This window comes from Halichoeres trimaculatus, unplaced genomic scaffold (assembly GCF_033239565.1).
Source record: "Halichoeres trimaculatus isolate MK-OKI-2021-1 unplaced genomic scaffold, fHalTri1.1 fHalTri1_scaffold_2, whole genome shotgun sequence".
NCBI lineage: Eukaryota > Metazoa > Chordata > Actinopteri > Labriformes > Labridae > Halichoeres > Halichoeres trimaculatus.
The window spans coordinates 24,566,357-24,586,580 of NW_027437180.1; the positions used below are offsets into that span (position 1 = coordinate 24,566,357).

At 39.5% G+C, this 20,224-nt stretch overlaps 2 protein-coding genes across 3 annotated transcripts; one reads left to right on the forward strand and one right to left on the reverse strand.

Moving 5' to 3' along the window:
• The first annotated feature begins 398 nt into the window (after nucleotides 1–398).
• On the forward strand, nucleotides 399–16,807 carry marchf1 (membrane-associated ring finger (C3HC4) 1). Of its 2 annotated transcripts, XM_074690850.1 has the most exons (8): nucleotides 399–903; nucleotides 8,709–8,759; nucleotides 9,325–9,398; nucleotides 11,468–12,274; nucleotides 12,384–12,564; nucleotides 12,671–12,815; nucleotides 15,985–16,029; nucleotides 16,130–16,807. In XM_074690850.1, exons 1-8 carry the CDS (start codon nucleotides 817–819, stop codon nucleotides 16,450–16,452), a joined length of 1,713 nt encoding a protein of 570 aa, XP_074546951.1. In that variant the 5' UTR covers nucleotides 399–816; the 3' UTR covers nucleotides 16,453–16,807. The 2 variants fall into 2 exon arrangements, with proteins under 2 accessions (XP_074546951.1, XP_074546959.1); XM_074690858.1 differs by lacking the exon at nucleotides 15,985–16,029 and having other exon boundaries at nucleotides 475–903.
• An 858-nt stretch (nucleotides 16,808–17,665) lies between these two features.
• Nucleotides 17,666–20,001, reverse strand: tma16 (translation machinery associated 16 homolog). Its single transcript, XM_074690869.1, has 7 exons — nucleotides 19,911–20,001; nucleotides 19,687–19,790; nucleotides 19,128–19,165; nucleotides 18,669–18,753; nucleotides 18,368–18,516; nucleotides 18,224–18,266; nucleotides 17,666–18,047 (listed from the first exon to the last, which is right to left on the reverse strand). Exons 1-7 carry the CDS (start codon nucleotides 19,911–19,913, stop codon nucleotides 17,855–17,857), a joined length of 615 nt encoding a protein of 204 aa, XP_074546970.1. The 5' UTR covers nucleotides 19,914–20,001; the 3' UTR covers nucleotides 17,666–17,854.
• Between the last annotated feature and the right edge of the window lie 223 nt (nucleotides 20,002–20,224).

The following is a 20,224-nucleotide window of genomic DNA, read 5'->3' on the forward strand; positions in this document are numbered from 1 at the left end:
TTCCTAACATGACAGAAATAATTAGGTGTCTTGATATCTATCAAGTCATTTTCTCTCATCTGGGAGTCCCCGAACAATTAGGTTGTGTGTGTGTGTGTGTATGTGTGTGTGTGTGTGTGTGTGTGTGTGTGTGTGTGTGTGTGTGTGTGTGTGTGTGTGTTTGTGTGTGTGTGTGTGTGTGTGTGTGTCACTGCTGTCCATGTGCACAGGTTTTGTAATCTTATTAGCAGCAGCACTGGTCAGAGGAGGAGATTGAGGTTAGTCTAAGCCCTAATCCTTCAGGACCGTATGCTTATTAGACCAGCAAGCACGACAAAATCATGGCTCCACCCCTTAATGAAATACACACACACACACACACACACACACACACACACACACACACACACACACACACACATACATCCACATATTCCTTGCCTCCTTGTTTACTGCTTAGCCCCACCATCTCATCTCTTTCTCTCCCTCTCGCAGCAGGAGGGCAGTCGAGGACGAAGGGGAGGAGATGGAGGGGGAGGAGAAAGAGCTCACTGTTGAGTAGTTTCCCAGTCGTCATGGCGACCTCACACCCCACCATCTCCAGAGCTGTCTCTGTGTTGCTACGGTGACCTGATCCCGTTCCATCCCTGCTCCACTTCATGATCCGGATTGGGCTGATGAGGAAAAGGTGATCCAGGAGTGCCGTCCCCTATTGTTAAACCAACTCGTGGATGGGACAGAGGATTACACGCTCAGATTCTGATCGGTGGACAGGAAGGCACATCGTGTTGGAAATGCTGTGGGAGTAGCACCGGAGTGTTGCCTGGAAACAGCAACATGCCAATACAACAGATAACTGTCGTCCCAGCGAAGGAGCCTGCTGGCAATGGCAAGAGCTCCTCTCACTCTAAAGACAAGGCTGAGGTGAGTTTCCGACCTTTTCACTTTGCTCGCTGGCTCCTGAGGAGAAGGTTCAAATCTGTAGGTTTATCTCTTTCTTTGTGTGTGAGTTCATCTTCATAACTAGTGTGAAGTTGCTCAGAATAAGGTGGTTCGAGTCCACAGTACTGTTTTTATGTATTGAGAGGGGAGAAGACATGGGATGAGGTCATTAAGCATTGATTTTAATTGCTGTGGATTTTGAGTGTCTGTGTGTGTTCATGTGCTTGTCAGCCTCTAGGATCAGCTGACAGTCTTCACTTGAGATGTGATACTTTTCCAACTGCATCTTTTCTCGAGCCTGACACACAAACCATTAAATACCTCACCAAAAAACATCACTGAACCTTTCCTCACCTGGAATCACCTCGTTACGTCACGTAAAGCTATGAAGACGTTTTCTTGGACAGTAGGGAGTATTCCAGGTTGCCAGAGTTAGGGATTTACAGCATGAAGACATCTGAGAGCATCAATGCAACACTTGAAGCTAGTTTCTGTGTTGCAGAAAGTCAGCAAGGAGTCGAATGATTACAGATGATACACAGACAAGTTAACTTGAATATGTATGATCTCTAAATCTCAAAACAAACACACTTTTGTTGTCTCATACTTTTTTAGTGACTACTACTACTTGTGAAAAACAGGAGCAGTTACTCCCTGTGGATTCAGTTTGTTATAAAAACATTTCCCGCCTTCACTTTTTGGCACCGATTTTCTGTAACCTTCATGCCAGTCTGCTTGTATAGTCCTTTTACCATGAAGTAGATTTATCAATTAAATTCAATCAGTTAAACAGATTTCAATCAACATGTGCAGAATGATTTTAAGTTTTTTTTAAATCTATCCAAGATGAAACTTCTGCCCGGAGTTGTTAGACTGAATTTGGTGATGCTGATTTTGGTGCCACCTGTGGACAAAGAGGTACCTGTTGTGTCTTTGCTGACAAGTCATTTGTCCTCTACACGTGACAGTTTTTCTTTCATTAAAAAAACTACTTTCTTGCTTCAACAGAACACCTGAATAAACCACTCATTCGAAATTTTGCTTTGGAAAATGTAAACAAAGCAGTTTTGATAGTAAGCATTTCATTCATATAACCGACCCCAGCAGCAAGTAGCTATCAGTCACCTGTTGCACTTTGGGTCTTGTTTGTTTATAAAAGGCAGCAGTATACATTTCAGTGTGTGTCGTAACTATCTAAAAATTCCTCAAGGAGCTTTAGAGCAATAGATCTGGAGATCATGATGTCCAACAGGTCTGTTTTAAGATCCTAAAGGCCCTCTGTACAACCTTTCAGTTGGAACAACCTTTTCACCTTACCTAATCCTAATTCAGGGAATCTGACATCACCTGAGCAGGCGCCATGATAGATTTAATTTCTTAAAACATTTTATTTTATTTATTCGTAAAGGGACCATGTACAATAATGAACATAAATGCATAGTGGAAGTATGAATCACAACTTTTAATAATGATATTCATAAGACAACAAAAAAGATCATAGCTGATTTCAGCAAGTCATTTTTAAGGTTGATAAGAAGAGTTTTAAGCTAAGCACAGACTGGATGCTCATCAGGCTAAGTTCTTATATATTAGAAATTGCTGACAATAACACAGTGTTTTTTATCTTTAAATCAAAGTATTTAAAGGACACAAAGATATAAATCTGTGAGACAGACATAACACATGAAAAGCTGCTGGTTTCATTTGTAAAGTAATACCTTTTCAAAAACCCCACCAGCTCTGTGTGCATTTTTACTGTCTTCTGAGTAATTATTCAGTGTTAGGTTATATGAGTTCAACGTGAACATTATGACAAGAACAAAATACTTGGTTTTATTTATGAAAAGACTATCTTTATCTTAAAAGTAAAAACAATACAGAGCCATAGAAAAATACATAGTAAGTATTGTAATTTACATTGCAGGGATTTAGACCTGTTACATCACAATGTGTGAGTTTGTCAAATTTACTTACCCCAGTATAGTGTATAGTATAGTGACCACTAAACCAGGCTTCCATTAGAATTTATAATATCTTAATATCATTTAATAATATTTACCAATAATTTTGTATTCTTCTGGTCATCAGAGCCTAAATTTATCTGAAATCACAGTTGAATTCTTTAATTTACAGAAAACAGCAGTGGACCCAAAGAATACATTTCAAAAACATAGGATGCTCCAACTTTTTTTCTTGAAACTTAAACTAAAGCTAGATTGTCATCATAAGGGCTAACCAGCTAGTTTGGTCTTTTAAAGAACCATTAAGCTACAAATTTCAACTCTGCCTCACTGGTATATAATTTAAACATAGCCTGAAGTTTTTAAGGCTTTGTTAGCCTCCTGCTAAAGCAGTTTGAGTGTAAATAATGGTTATTCCCACATTTACCTCCTTTACTATCAGAGTTGTGGGTTTTTAGTTAATGGACTGATTCAAGGTTGTCTACAATTACAAGCCAGCTCCTGATTAAGCATCTGGTTAAACTAATTATTTACATTTTTATTAACTTGGGTTTAAAATACCAGTAATGTGTTTTGTTTTTGCAGCAGCATAGTCAACTGTTACTAGCTGGGGCTGTTAGATCTAAGTAAGTGCTGCCGTAACTCTATGATACAGTACCTTACAATCCAGATGTAAACAAGCACAGATGGTAGATGGTGTTTTGTGGCATGACACAGTTACAGATGCGGCTCAGCAAATTGGAATGTTGATTAAAAGTTCATTTGATTTTGTCGTTAAATTAAACAGGGAGAACTTACAGATTCAGTACACAGAGTACACACAATATTTCACACAGAGTAAACCATTTCAAGCATTAATTTCAATAAATTATGATGGTTGTGGTTTACAGTTGGGAACCCTGAATTCAGAATCTCATAAAACCAGATTTTTTTTTTTTTTTAAAGATTGATGATAAAAATGAGATGCACCTGTATATAATGGCCCTGCTTGGACAAATTGGATACAGCCACTTGAATGGAGTAATAATAATCAGCCCAGGCATGTGGATGTTAACCTGCAGAGGACCAAAGCTTGGTGAAACAAACTCTATTGACTTTGTTCACCCTCAAAAAAACCTATTTATTAATATCCGGGGTTTAGCTCTGTTAAAGAAATTGTGCTAAATTTTTGACTGTTTTCTAGGTGTTGTCTTAGCTTTAGACTGGTTGTGCAGTTGGACTTTAAATTTCTGTTTAAATAACAGGAACGTTGAAAATTGGTCACAAAGCATCCCTCCATACAGTACAGAAGTAAAACGCAACCACAAAATCTATTTTACAAACTATGGTATCACGTTTTCTCTGGACAAATAGTGATGAACCTTTACAATGTGAATTTGATAAAAGTTATTGAGTTTACAGATTATATTGCTGCGTGGCACAAGAAGACCACAGCCTCTATGTTTGACATGAAGCTCACTTTTTAGCCCTGGACTCCTGCTTTGGTTAAAGCCCTTTGAAAGGGAATTCTGTAAAATAGATGGTGGCTAAAAATAGACAGTGATGCAGTAGCCCTGGGGTTGATCCTCTATAAATAGCTGAAGGCGTTTTCTGTCCTGAATGTAGCTGTACGTGTTTTTCTTAATCTCGAGCCAGAGTACAGAAACAAAATATAGCCTTTAGTCCATGCCACATGGTTTAATCCCCCCCTCAGAAACATGCACATGTATCCCTAGACTCCTCACAGTCTGTGCTGTGCATCAGAGCGAGAGCTAGCAGAGGAGCAGGTGCTCAGGTAGGTTTCTCTATCACATTATCTCTGACACATCACTCTATTTTACTAGCATGATGTTTCTGCTGGAGGGTTTACTCTGTTGTCTTGGCTATTGTGAGTTGGGCGTGCGTTGTTGGAGCTGAAACCTGTTGTCCCTGTAATTCAGGATACTTTAGAAATTATATTTCAGGTTCTGTGCTTGTTCCGTTAAGGATTCAAAGATTAAAATACAGGAAAATCTGTACAGGGAGAACGACTGAGCAAATGTATAGCTGATCAATCTGTCATGCTTTTCATTCTGATTTCTAAAAAGGAGAAACATTTATGATACTGAACATATTTAGCCCTTTTAGGACAGCCATATTATGACACAGGTGCATATTCCTGTCAGATGTTTTTGACAGACGCACCTCCTATTGTTTGACATGCTGTTGACTTTGTCATCCATGGAAGGCTGCAAAGCTGAAAAGCAACAATTAATATTGAATCATCTGATCTGTTACTCTGGTCAAATGTGTCGTGAGATTCTGGTGTCACCGTTGTCAGATGCTTGCTGAAAAAACTCATCAGATATTCCAAAGCATTCACAAACATTACACTGATGTGTATGTAATGTTTGTGAAATAGCATGGCACTGCAGTATTAAGTAATGAGGTTCCGTATCATGAATGACAACTTGATATGTGATAAGTATTTAGTGGATGTTAAACATAAACTCTGTCTGTGTTTCTGTTGATTGGTATTCTCAATACAGTGTATTACTCTGCCAAGAAACTGTGTTGTGTTGCGTACTAACCTGGGTGATCCTGAACTTATGAAAGCAGATAGCAGACTGTTTTGCTATTTCTGTACAAACTGGGTGCTGTACAACAGTTGCTTTGTCAACCACATTTTTCCGCTCTTTCTCCATTACCACAAACAGATTTTTTTTCCACTGTCAGTGATGCTCTTGATTCAGTCTTCGCACTCTGTATACTGCCCACGTTTACTGTGGTTTCATGATGACAATGTGAAAAGCCCATGGGACAATCACTTTCTGTATCTACCGTATGACTTTTTTTCTAACATCTCTGTGTTAAATAAAAACACTTTTATTGCAGTCACTATGTGTTTTGATAACATCTAAGACTTTTAAGAACATATGAAAATCCCTAGAATAATTATTTTAGAATATTTAATTATTATTCAAACACATTGTAAAAGTATCTGTCTTTTAAGTAGTTCATATTAAAAAATAAGGAATCTTCTCAGCTTTTCTGAACAACTAAAGGAAGCACAAACATTGTCTTCATTACTGTAGATTTTTTTTTTTCTTTTCAAAATTTTACACGGGATTGATCTCTGCTTGATTTGTTGAGCGCAAATGACTTTCCATTTAATATCCAAACATTGCAAACGTGTGCTGTCAGCTCCAGTGCTTGGGTTGACACCCAAGGAGGTAGCAGAGTGTTAGCTTTGACTCCACAAAGGACTACTGATTTAAACCTGGCCATCAGCAAATCCCTTGATCAGCTTAGATGATGCGGTCTTTTGCTTGTCATTGACTTGCTTCTTTATTTCACTGATTTGCACAGAGTGTACCCACATCGCTTCTTTGTGTGGGTTGGTACATCTAAGCTCTGCTTTAATTATACTATCCCTTGGGAAAACTTGGGAAAGCTTTCTTCATAGTGTATTACAAATATCAAGTGAAATCTCTAAAAATGTCATTTGGGATTCTTCCAGATGGCTGAACCTACAGTTTTATGCTGAATTTTCTTAATTTTAAAAACTAAGAGCCTTCAAATACCACATACAACATTTTTAGCAAGCATTAATAAAGACTTTTCAGCATGGGGCACTTAGAGCTGTGGAATATTTCCACAGATATAATGATGATCAATAAAATGTAATGTACAGTTAAAGCATTTTGCATTTTATTTATTTGTGCCATAGATATTTATTGAGTTTAAAGCCAGCTACCCCAGTGCTTTTGATAATTCAATATGCCACTATGATAAACATGGGCACTGCAGTTCATTTTCAGTTAATGACATGTACATAAGCATGTTAGAAAAAGTACTCGATAATTAAAGATGAGAATAGACCCTTTTCTTATTTTAGCAATGTATTACATTAACTATAGTGTTTAAATATTAAAATAGTTCTTGGCTTTTCTTTCTATCCCAAATGTAGGCCTTAAAGTACATTGCCAAAACCCTACTTGTGCTTTAATATGAAGAAATAGGAAATACATAAACAACTATCCTCAGGATACCAGTGATTTCTGGTTGTACATGCTTTTAATTTCTTATCACAAATTTAACCGAAGAAGTAAAGAAAAAAGTAATCAGGAGTACAGACCAAGCAAAAAACAAGAAAAAGAAATACAAGAATGTACCCACCCATCTCAAACTGTAGTTCGTAAAATGTGGTCAGCCAGTGGTTGTATTGTAAGCAGGGTCAGTGTCATTCTAAATTTACAGGTTAGCTTTTAAAGCCATTGAATATGCCATCAAAGCATTTCTCTTCCTCTTCCCTGCTACTTATTTTTCAGGTTATTTTCCACTGCCCACTCATCCCAGCAACAGGCAGCTGGCAAGTTTCCCTGCATGTTGGCATGTTGGGCCTTGGTGTGTTTGAGTGTGTGGGTGTGTTGGTGATGGGGACTTATTCGATAGGTCAATCAGAAACCAGTGGGCACCGACATCTGAGCCTGGATGTTTTTACCTCTGTCTGGGACAAAGACGGATTTAATCCCATGATGCACCTGGCTGCCAGTGTGACTGTGTGATTAAAGCCAAATGAAAGCAGACGTGTGCATTTAATGGTAAAAAATAATGCGAGTCTTATGTTCTCGATTTATTTTATTTTATTTTATTTTTAAGAAGAGTCAGCTGTTTGATTAGTGTGGGCTTTTTAAACCATAGCTTTCTCAATGTGCGTTTTAGTCAGTGTGCTCTGTTTGGACACCTGCAGAGAGACTTAACGTGAGTTGCAAAAATAACAGAGTAGCAATGCCTTACACGTCTCACTCTCTCATTGAATCACAGTTATAAGTGCAGCTGGCTTCCTTTAATTTCACATCTCAACACAGAACCTAATTCATGTGAAGATGCAGCTCTACATTTGCCCTCTGTTGGTTTGTCTACTTCATGAGAGTTTGCTTTGCTTTGTACACACAAATGTTTATTCCTTTGCTATCTTTATGTGTCTAATATCATTCTAGCCAAGTATTAAAAATAAAAGATTGACAATTTTATTAAGAATTTTGACAGGGTCAGGGTTTTTATTTTGCTGCTCCAGAGATATATGTACTTTCTTGTGATCCAAACGGATGTTATGAACCTAAATACAAACAATGTCTTCACCTATCGAGATGCTACATGTAGTGAATGAGGTGTCAGATTTCTGATGCTTGAACCTAAGAAGAGTTTAGGTCAGACTATCAGTGAAGTGGGAACTTCTCGAGAAGTGCTATTAGTTCGCTTTAAATAGAGACACATTGCAGAGCAGCATCTTGTTCACTTAGCAGGACGGCTGGCTAATAGGATTGTCTGGCTTTAGTTCAGGTAATAATCAAATCACAAGGACACGTGTCCACACAAGATTCCTGGAAACTGGATTTTAACCAATCAAAAAAAACGAACAAACAGAGCCAGCTGCCACTTTGTACCATTTTCAGCACAAGACCAGTTTTAAAAGTGTTGTAATTTAAATATATGTATATATATTTTTTAGGTTTGTTTATTTTCCTGAGTTAAAACTGTCTGTATGTCCACCTTGTAAACCCTCCACATTTTGAGCTAAGTTCTCTCCAAGAGTTTTTAGTTTTTCTGTTTCTATGTTTTGAAAATAATCTATGAATCTATTCACAAAGGTAATAAGATTTGAGATAATCTAAGACTGTTTTGTTGTCAAATAAGTTATAAAAATCAGATTTTGCTTTAACACAGTGCTGTAAAGAAAATAGCATTGAAGTTTTGCGTTGTGTGACCAAGAAATATTGCTGTTTTCAACCTCCTGACAACTCTGGTGCCATTTAAGCGCCACATAATTGTGTGTAATGATTTTCTGTCTCTCCTTCTCTGCAGGGGAAGAAGGGTCCAGGCCGCTCAGGGAGTCGATCCAGCAACATCTCCAAGGTAATGGTTGAATATGAGAGAGCTGACAACAAGGTCGCGATTTCGAGTGTGTGGAAGCATTTTTTAGCCAAGCACAATCTGATACAATCTGATGTGAAGGAATGTAGCAGAGCTTGAAGTGTTAAACAAGGTTTCACGCCGTGAGTAGTTTCAGCTCTATAAGAGTCGTCCTATAAATCAAAGATGAATTAGGGAAAACATTAACTAGTTGGTTTAAAGTCTAGGAGGCCTAAGTCTTGGGGGTCAGGTTTCAGATTTTTTTTTCAGCAGCTGGTTGAGATCAAAACTTAGCTTAAATGACTGTCAGTGCTGATCATTTCATGATGTCAGAAATATTCAAAATCAGTTATGTTACTTTGTAGCTATAACTGTTCACTTGGACAATATTTAAAACTTTAAAAAGACTATAAGTCGTAAATGTTAAGGCTGTAGTGTTCAGTACAAAGGATGTTGTTACTTGGACTGACTAATGTTTTGACAGAACTGTGATAGATGACTGAACATGACTGATAGCTGACCCTGTATTGCCTCATGGGAGCTTATTTGAGATTATTTGTTGTTTCAGGCCAGCAACTCAACAACAGGATTAACTACAGCTTCCAGAACATCCATCACCCCTTCACCTCAGGACATATGCAGGTAACACAGCTACCCCTTTAAGAGTCATCCAGAACAAAGGGTTAATAGTTATTGACTTGTTCTTAGGTACAGCCTTTTTAATCTTTGCAATCACTCAAAACTTTTTACATTCCCCCATCCACACACTCTGTTACGGGGTTCAGTGTCTTGCATATAGGAAATTTCAGCATTCTCCAGAAGCTGGGATCAAGAGGACAGACTAACACCAACACCACGGCATCCAGCATGTCCCTGGAAAAACCTGCATACCTGTTTTGCCCAACTATCTAGAGTTCACTGTGTGATATTAAACATGCTCAGTATAAAGCGCTCTCTGCAGTGAGTGGGAGGCTGTTTAGAATGGTCTGACTCACCCAGAGGGCACAGGGAAAATTAAGATTGAAACTGAAATCACCTGGCCTCCTCAGAAAGCAAATAGTGAGAGAAATGAGATCCTTCAGGCTTTATCTGCAAGCTGTCAGGCTCAGTCTCTGCAGTTTACGGTAAAGAGGATTCTGTGTTTACCAGCAGTATTGACACAAGTTCTGTGGGAGTGCGTGGACCTCCATTTGTCACATACCATCCTTAGTGTCTACTCCTTTAAATTTGCTTTCACACCGTGATCAAAACAACATATATCATTTTGAGTTAATTTTTCCAACTTAGATATTCATGAATGAAACATCCGCCATGCTAACAGTTCTTAAAGACAACAAGGGAGTAGGTTCATAGTTTATAGGAGGAACTCAATCTTTTTCACTATCAGAGTCAAGATACTAAGTTTTTTTTTCTTTTTATGTAAGTTAGTTCATATCATCTACATTTTGTATATTCTAACTTAATAGTAATGATAATACTAACAATAATAATAAAAGAATAGAATAGAACTTTATTGTCATTGTAACAAGTACAACGAAATTGAAGTCACAGCAGCAATCAAGAAAACAAAAGTAAGAAAGTGAATAGAAAGTGCAAAAAGGTCCATAAGAAAATAGATGATGACAGCTTGTCCATCATTGTCCAGTTCAGCCAGCCTCCACCTCCAAAGGGTCCAGGACTGAGCTTCTTCAGCAGTCTGTTCAGTCTCTGTCTCCTGTATCCTGTCTGCTCACAGCAGGTGAAGTTCTTCCAACATGGTGTTGGTATCTGATGTTAGCTCTGTTAGCCATGTCCGTGAATAGCATGATTCTACTCTGCCCTCTGATATTCCCTCTGTTGCTGGGTTAGCACAGCTAGCTCGTCCATCATATTGGAGATAGATCTTACGTCCCCAATAACGATGGATGGAAGGACAGGTCGATGTCGTCACTTTTTAGCTCACACCTGAGAACCAGCACGTCATCCAAACCTCCTTCTCCTCACCTTGTGGGAAGACATCAGGCCTTACACCAGTTAGCGTTGACATGCTACAGGCTGCTAACAGCTGAATTCGCATGTAAACAATGCAGCCATGGTTACATGTAGGATCTCCAGACAAACACAGGAGCAAAAGTAGTAAAAATATCGCTGAAGCCACAAAGGTTTGGTGTCCATGACCAACAAATGAGCCAAACAAAGTAATGATCCACTCCAAATACAAAGATGATGAAAAAGAGACAAAAAAATTACAAGAAACGGACAAACTCAAACTTAACTTATATGGCACTTTTAAAAATGGGGTTAGAAAGTGCTTTATAAATTAGAAATGAACAGTAAACGAGAACTAGAAGAGAAATGTGAGGACAACAATTAATAATCATTTTTAAAAAATGTGAATATCAGTCAGTTCTGGGGATTTGAAATGAAGCAGTTTTCTAGGAATATTTTACAGTTGACCACCCAAAGTGCTATTTAGTTGTATTTATGTTAGTCGTAGAAACACCCTCTGGGTGGTTAGGTTGTAAGACAGTGTCATAATCATGGCTTCCTTTGGTGAACTCTCCATTTCAGTGCTTTTAATTGAGTTTCAGCCCTTTAGTTACTGTCACCACATTACTTTACTTTCCATCTCCTTTCATTTACTTTACATGTCTCCATCTCTGTGTTTGCATGTGTGTGTGTGTGTGTGTGTGTGTGTGTGTGTTTGTTTGTGTATGTTGGTGCGTGTTCAGTTCTGGCCAGCAGACCCTTGTAGAGGATGTTTCTGAAGTGCAAGAATTAAACCAACAAAACCAAGAGACAGTGATGACTGTTGCCAGCACAAATCTGGGCTCGTCCAGTCAGGCCCAGAAGAAGCAGGTGAAACGGCGCCACCGTCGTAAGAGGAGCAGCTGCGCCGCCATTGACTGTGTGGAAACTATCACCAAACAAGATCAGACCGACCGCAGCGACGTCAGCTCAGAGCGAAGTGAACACGGGGAGAAGAGGGAACGACCTTCCAAGAACCGGAGAGAGCTCCCACCTCGCCATCGCTCCACAAGACCCCCCCAGTCAGACTCCAGCTCCGAGGAGGATTCATGGCGTGAGGCCCGCAGCTGGAGCAAAGAGAAAGCTCGAAGAGTGCGCCGCCGCAGTGGGAGCAGCCGAGAAAGAGAGAGAGATGGAGTGGAGAAGAACAAAGATGACAAATCAGATGTAATGGAGCTGCAGTCAGTGGGCTCAGACGAGGAGAAGGAAAACCGGCCTCTGGTGGGGGACGGCGGAGGCCTGAAGAAGCGTCACAGTGGCAGGGCCACGCTGAAGACGGATGTTTCATCCAGAGAACGTTCACAGAGCAGAGAAAAGGAGAGGAGCCACAAGGTTCACAGAGGAGGCAGCTCTTCTTTGGCAGAGGATGGCGAGGAGCTCATCACCAAGAAATACCAGGAAAAGGGGTCAGGAGGGGGAGACATGTCAGTGCCAACACCTCAGAAACACTGCGGTGTGAACGGGAGCACGGCTCGATACTGCTCTGATGACTCTGAGATGGAGGTTTGCAGGTTGGTCAGCTGTTTTCCTGGTGGTGGATAAAAGAAGTGAAGCAGAGAGGCTGCTTATCATTCACAACCTGTTCACTGTGTGTGTGTGTGTGTGTGTGTGTGTGTGTAGGATCTGCCATTGTGAGGGGGATGATGAGTGCCCTCTGATAATGCCTTGCCGCTGCACAGGTAGCCTGAGTTTTGTCCACCAGGCTTGTCTCAATCAGTGGATCAAGTCCTCAGACACCCGCTGCTGTGAACTCTGCAAGTTTGACTTCATCATGGAGACGAAGCTCAAACCTTTACGCAAGGTAGGCACACACTCCTACACTTCGCTCAAAGCTGAGCATCAGTTATCTTTCTCCCACAAACTGAGGGTGCTTCTCCTTTCCTCCCTGCCTCCTCTCTGTCCCACAGTGGGAGAGGCTACACATGACCAAGGGGGAGAGGAGGAAGATCTTCTGCTCAGTGTTGTTTCACCTGATAGCATTAGCCTGTATGTTATGGTCGGTCTACATTCTCATCAAGAGAACAGCAGAAGAGATCAGACTCGGGAAGAACGGTGAGTAGTTTCCCCACTTCTTAACTCACTCACCAGAGACATGCAGAGGAAAAAGTCAAACATCTAATCACTTTTGGTTACACTAGTGTAAGCCGTCCTGAGTTTATCAAAGCCTTACACACGTTGATGAATTTGATAATTTTAAACCCTCAATTTTTTAAAGATGCATGTGCATGCTTAAAGTAGAGTTAGTTTTTAAAAAAGAACGAGACGTTCTCTTATTCATGATATAGAACCAGAGGTGGGCACAGTTTATTAATAATTAAATACCTTTGACATTTTATTTATTTATTTATTTATTTGGATCCTCATTAGTTATAAACAAAGCAGCAGCTACTCTTCCTGGGGTCCACTCATGCAAATCTGTAATTAAGATCTGCACAGATCATGTCAATAATATAAAATCTTAATGATTACAGCAACACCCAACAGAGAGCACCATGATAAACATGTTTAAAGCTGGTATAGTTTCTCATAAATCTCTACAATCAGTAAAATATAAAATATGACAACACCTTAAACTACAAAGCTTCTCCATAAAAGTGCACACTGTGACCAAACTAAATTGATTATACAAATAATACTGATAGCTGACAATGACTGACAATAAACAAACATGATTAAGTTATTGTTGTCATAATCATAACCACCTTCATCATCACCTTCTTTACATTATTGTAAAAATAAAATAAGGGCCTATCAGTGATACAAGGTATTGCTGGTCTTTATCAGCCATTGATTGGTGAACAATTATGTTAACTTGATAAAATTTCATCTGTTAATTCTTTTCAAAATGGAAGTTAACATTAAAACCCAGCAGAGACAATGCAGAAGTGCTCAAACCTGCTGTTTCTCGAGTGTTCACTTGAGGCTGGCTCCAAAAGTACCAGAAGTCACATACATACTAAGCCAAAAAAAAAACATTTCAAAGCAGAAATTAACCTAATTACAGCCTGGTTCAAGAAGCATCTCCTGTCTGAATCCCTAATTTCACTATCAGCACACACTGTAAGGGCGGGCTGAATTTTTTTTCTAACTTGGCACTTTAGAGACTGTAAGATCATGAGCTTGCCCAATCAGAGGCACAGCTCAGCTCACATGACTGACGGGCACCCTATAGCTGTACTCGAAGCCCCCGTCACTTCCAATGTGGCTGTGATGGCTGATTTTTTTTTTTTTCATCTATTTCAGAAACAGACAGGTGACGTCAGGGAGACTATGTCCATTAATTATATTGTCTGTGATTAAAACCAGACTAACTCTCCAAGACTTTATCTGAACACATTGTATCTACAAAGATCTTCTGATGAATTCAAATAAAGGCTGTGTGCTTAAGTTATTGAGTTACAACCCATCATACCATACAAAAATTTAAAATCCGCATTAAAGAAAAGTGAATCAAATAGAAGGTAAAGGTTTGAATATCGTGTTAAAAACTCTCTCCTGTGTTCAAAGTCAATTTAAAAAATAACATAACTGATGATTAACAGACATTTGCTCAGCTCTGCTAAATATTCCTCTATCACAGTATTAAAGAAACCCCAAATACTTTTTTTACTGCTTGTAGTCCTTTGCAGACTTTACACCAACTCAGGACATGAAAACTTTACACTGCAGCATCTCTAATGCTCAAAAACTCCAAACCATCAAACTTTGCACCTGTCTGCCTCTGGTGATGTGACCATTATGACTCAGTGTCATTGAGTAGAGACACATATGTTTATTTTTTCTGTATACTGTATTTTTTTAAACTCTGTTCACATTATGTGTGTAGTGTACAGGATAAATCCTCTATTTTCTAAGCTCAGTGTGTTTTTATCTTCATGTGTTTCTCTGCAAAGTAGAGGTTGAGAGCAGAGTGAAGACACTGGTGGTCTGAGGTGTTTACAGTGTCCTTGACAAATTGCAAAAATGTGACATTTACCTTCGGAGTCCTGATCAGTGCTTAAGGTTTAAACCCTGTAAATGTTAATCTGCAGTAATTAGTTAAGATATATTTGATGACCTAGTATCTTTTGAAATCTGATCTCAGTGAGACAGTGGTTTGGCTCTTAGCTCTGCGGGTACAGAGACTATGATTCTGGAAGTGAAGTGAATAGCAGGTTCAGTTCCAACCTGTGGCTCCTTGCTGCATGCCAGCCATCTTTCTCTTCACAGTTTCCTACGTTATCCACTGTCCTATTTCACAATAAAAGCACAAAACCCCCAAATATGAAAAAAATCTGAGTGATACTAGATTTTAGCCATATGTATTCAGTCTCTAGCTTATACGTCAGCCTGTATCTCACATAAATCAGACAGAACAGAGTCCGCCTTTGTGCTGTTGCTATTTGTGGCATTACTTCACAAACATGTATCCCTCCACGGTTATTTCTCAGTGAGCAGGTCAAGGGAGTCCCAAGAACAGATTGGCCTGAAAAAAATCCTCTTGGCTTTCTAAGTCACACTATTTAATTTTGTGTCTGTTACTTGTTATGATTCTCTTTAAAATGTGATCCCATAAATATGTGTAATTAAATAATGGTATATTACCAAACTGAAGGCTTTTTTAATTGCTACAGAGCACATTATCTGACAAATTTCTGCCTCAATAATGATGCACCAAAGTGACAAAAACAAACGAACAAAAAAAATGCGATAAGACCGTCAAAGCTTGGGAGTTCTAACATCAGACAGAAGAAAAACAGTTTCTCTGCAGAGCAAAAGCTGCTGTATTTGTTGAAAAAATGAGACCCAGAGAACAAAATAATGTAGGGATTCAACACAAGGTTTCAAGTGCCATCTCTGCTCGAAATGCTAAAAGCTTACAGTACATTAGAGTCTGGTGCTGAAGGCTCACTCACAAGCATTAAATCCCTGTCAACGGAAATCCTCTCAGCATTTTTTTGTTCACACTTTGTAACATTTTTAATGCTCAGTTGCTTCCAGCCTGATGCACACATTAGCTCCTCAGACATGTCATAGTGGAAAGAAGACCCATCAGTGCTTTCTTTTGTTCGTTGATGATACTTTGTGTTGTGCTGTTGTGTGATTATAGTACACTATTCTCGTAGGACCTAAAGGTAGAAGCAGAAAGAAATAGCTTCAGAGTGTTCGAACAAAACACAGATTAGTAACTAAACAGTAATCCATATTAATTGAGAGGTATTACACTCACTCTTGATTACAGAGGAATTATGGAGAATTTCTCTTCTGAAGTACTCTACACCTGGGGGTAAGCACAGCTCTGCACACACCACACATCATGATCTGTCACACATCACGCAGGTTGAGTAAAGGTCATTGTGTGTGTGTGTGTGTTTGTGCCTCCTCAGGCGTGTTAGAGTGGCCCTTCTGGACTAAGCTGATTGTGGTGGCCATCGGCTTCACAGGCGGTCTAATCTTCATGTACATCCAGTGTAAAGTCTACCTGCAGCTGTGGCGCCGCCTCAAGGCCTTCAACCGCATCATTACTGTGCAGAACTGCCCTGAGAAAGGCCTGCAAGCACCTCAAGCCCAGCCCAGTACCCTGACCAATGGCAGACATGAAACTGTGGAGGTTCCCATCAGCACAGCACCTGCTCCGGCTCCAGAGCCGCAGATGGACTCAGACATGTCGGTGGAGGCTGCAGTGGCACCAGCACAAAACCCAGTCTGACTGACTCAATCCACCTGCTCAGAAAGAGTCCTGAATCACACCCTGCTCATTCTACAGCACCAGCTGACGTGAGCACAGCGTTATTTAGACTCATACAGTATTTTTGTTCACCTCAGCTCCTCTGATCACTGGTCCAAGGACACTATGTACACATTAAAATCCTTCAGTGATTGAGAAGAACTGAGAGGCTATGGTGAAGCAAATTTTCAAGAAACAAAGTGTTTCTGGACGGAAAACTGGAAAAGCAAGAGGTGAAATGATGCAAAGGAAAAAGAAAAACAAAGCCATCAGGAAGAAAGTGTTTATAAATACGTATTTATGTAGTAAATCATTGGTTAATTCTTGTATGCACTTTCTTAAACTGCACTGACATGAGTTATAGATAGAAACACCATGTGGATACTGTTAAAGGTCTCACTATGCTTCAAACCAACCTTGACTTGCACATGCTATGGCCAAAGGAGGGAACCCAAAGCCACAGACTCGAGTAGGTTTATGGCTCTCCTTGAAGGTGGAGAAGCGTGAGTGATGTAAAAGATTGGAAAAGAAAAGAGGGGGGAAAAAAAGAGACACCCCAGCCATCAGTACTAGCAGTCACCTGAAGAGGGCGCACATGAATTCAGGTCCCAAGAGCTGGTTGACAATCTAACAAGCACTTTTACTTGAAGCATACTGAGGCTTTCACCTTTTTTCTGGACAATCAGGTCCTTGGAAACCAAAGAGTCAGACATGGAAATAGTGAAACGTTTATTTAAACTGTAACTTTAGCTCAGTTTGAAATGGAAACATTTTGATGTTTTGAAAACGCTGAATTTATTTATTGTCACTTGCAAAATTTTGAATATTTCTTGAAATAGCAAGACTCAAGTAGCCCAGATGTTCCTAATGTTTTGTTTTGGCTGTTTACAGCTTATACGGTCCTGTCTGTCAGGTCCTGTTATTTATACACTGATGTAATTCAAGCTTTTACTTTTGCCATCCATGAATTAGATTTGAAACACTGTTTGAATGTCTGAACAGTGAAAAAAAGGCAACTAATTACTGCTTTTTCCCAGGTTTAAGCTGGTTTAAGGACTAATGTAAATTCTCATCACAGAATTTGTCTGTGCCTCTTATATCAACCGAAGTCAAGAAAACTCAACATCTTTGTCAAAATCTTTTTTTTCTATTCCTGATTGGGTAAAAATTCAGGTTACATACAATGCATATTTGTTTGTGCAATAAACAATGAATGTAGACCCCTCTCTCACAGGCTTGTGTGAAGTCACTAAATATAAAGAAGTCTGATTCAGTTTTCCATCCCTGACAATTTAGCACCACCTTCAGGACAGATGTGGAGCTGCAGGCTTTTCCCTGCTGGTGGCTGATATCATGTTCAGCTCCACTGTGAGACCACTGTGCCTTAGTTTGAGTCTGACATCAGCACATTGTCATCCAGCTCCTCTTCGTCCAGGTCGTCCAGGTCATCCTCAACATCCTCAATTTGATTTTCTAAATCCTGTTTCTCCTCCTGTCCAGTTTTTGATTCCAAGCCCTTGTTAGAAACCTTTCGCAGTTTGATATTTGGAAGTTTCTTCAGATCACCAGTCCACTCCCTGTCACAATAAAGTCACAGACAAGTGTTAGTATGAAAGATGTGCTGTGAGAAAATCATCACACTAAACATCACAATTTAATCAAAATACTTGACCACGTATCCTTGTGCTCTGTTTCTAATATTTAGAGTCACAGGTCTATTCAAAGATAACTGAATAATCTAAAATCATTTTACCTAAATGTTTTCAAATGTTTTGCATTGATGATGTCTGGAATCTCTGAAAAGGTGAGAAAACAGAATGAGTAAGTATTTTCCATCACAGACTGTGTCCCTGTTTACAGCACGCTAGTTTAATGGTTTTCTACTGAAAGGACTCACCAAATCCAACACCTTCATATTGTGAACGCTCTCGCTCAAGTGTCTGTTTGATGACAGCTTCTCTGGCGCCATGGAGACGACCCTGCCGACCTTTGATTCCATTCATCAGCTCAATCTGCTCCAGTTCGGAGTCAAACCTATGGAGGTACCTGCACACATACACACATGCATGCAAAAAATAATCAAGCTGGCAACACATTGCATAAACATTTTACAAAAAGAAGATCTTAGAAATGCAAATATTTCACTGATTGTTTGCTTAAGAACAACAAGTAGCAGAAAAGAAACCTCTATTCTTTACCTTTCAATGATGTCACAGGCATCTTTTTTGCTGTAAGTAGTCTTTTCCGCATCTAACTGTTCCTGAAACCACAACAGCTTCTCACCTGTCAGACATGAGAAAGTTTAGGGTTTGAAGGACAGCAAGTTTATCCTCAAAGGAAGCAAAAGCACAACATGAAAAAAGATTACACAACAGTCTACTCAATCCAGGTTATACCGGCACTACCCTTGAACCCTCAAAATGTTCGGAATACTGTCCATTAAAATGTATCTGGTTATCCTACAGACCACCATTGCAACTATAAACAGACTTATTCAATGGTTACATAATAGCTGCAAAAAAATAAACAAATGCAGAGAAGCCATTTACTAGGCAGCATGAGATGCAGTAGTTTGGCCGCTTATATTTAATTGAGGAACTAGCAAAATATGGTTGCTACTTACTTTCAATCACTGTTAATGAACAAATTAATCTTACCAATGCTGCTCAGACGTGTTGCCTTGTCATTCTTCTGTCTGTGCATGAAAAAATAAAAAAGTCAAGCAAAGCAAAGCAATGTTTTTTTAACCACCCATTTAGATGCGTTTAAGTCCTGAAATACACGTTCCACCCTTAAGAAGAAATCTTAACTTCTCAGTATTTCTACCTCGTCTTGTATATTGTCTACCGTTTCACCACAGACTCAATCAATATTTATTTACATAATGCCAAAACACAACACATTTAATCTTATGTGCGGACTGTGTTGCTGTCTCGCAACTTCTCTCATTTTAACCACAACGTAGTCGAGGCGGATGAGAGGAGTCTGGTTCTGTCCGAGGTTTCTCCTTGTACATTTGGGTTTCTTGATGTTGGGTCCCTGCCATAAGCGTAACACTAGCAGGTCTGACCTGTTAATGTTTTTGCAAAGCGTTTTAAGATTAAGTTCGTAGTGATTTGGCGCTATATAAATTTACACTCCTATGATGGACCCAATGTATCCCAGACACCGGAATAACTGTGATCTGAAGTACTTAATATTTTATTTTCCACTCACCTTTCTTTCTTTTTCAGTCTGATTTCTTCCCGTGCGAGGTAAGCAGCTTTCCTACTGTACGGATGTACAACCTTCTCCGCTGCTTTTCCTTTCTGCGCTTTCGGCTTAAAAAAGAAAAAAAAAGTCATCACAGATAAATCTATTGCAACATACAAGAATTATTAATATGGGGACTTAAAATACTTTAAATTTCCAGATTTATGCTAACAGATCATCAGACTCACCATTTTTACCAACGGCACGCGCGTGGTGGCCAATGTTGACAACTGGACCGGAAGTACCGTGTCCCTTCATGAATTACGTTCCGGGCGTTTAACCGAGGATTTCAGAGGGTTCCCACTTTCAATGTGATAGCACGGCGAAAAAAACAACTTTATTAAAACAACAAATATTATGTCTCATCGCTTCGTTATTGCATCAGCTGATAGAAGAACACCCTCTGACTGTTTACTCTAATGATGTGTGTCCATGTAAAATTCATGCTGTGACTGCCAGTTTCAGCAACGTCAATGAAAGTGCTCCATCTCCAATGATGTAC

Bases quoted from the DNA above. Each gene is read 5' to 3' on its own strand.
- marchf1 (XM_074690850.1), top strand. From the start codon at position 817: ATGCCAATACAACAGATAACTGTCGTCCCAGCGAAGGAGCCTGCTGGC. The intron at 904-8,708 runs GTGAGTTTCCGA...CCTTCTCTGCAG, and splicing joins ACTCTAAAGACAAGGCTGAG to GGGAAGAAGGGTCCAGGCCG. The intron at 12,816-15,984 runs GTGAGTAGTTTC...TCTTGATTACAG, and splicing joins GATCAGACTCGGGAAGAACG to AGGAATTATGGAGAATTTCT.
- tma16 (XM_074690869.1), bottom strand. The intron at 18,754-19,127 runs GTAAGATTAATT...CATGTCTGACAG, and splicing joins AACACGTCTGAGCAGCATTG to GTGAGAAGCTGTTGTGGTTT. The intron at 18,267-18,367 runs GTGAGTCCTTTC...TCACCTTTTCAG, and splicing joins ATATGAAGGTGTTGGATTTG to AGATTCCAGACATCATCAAT.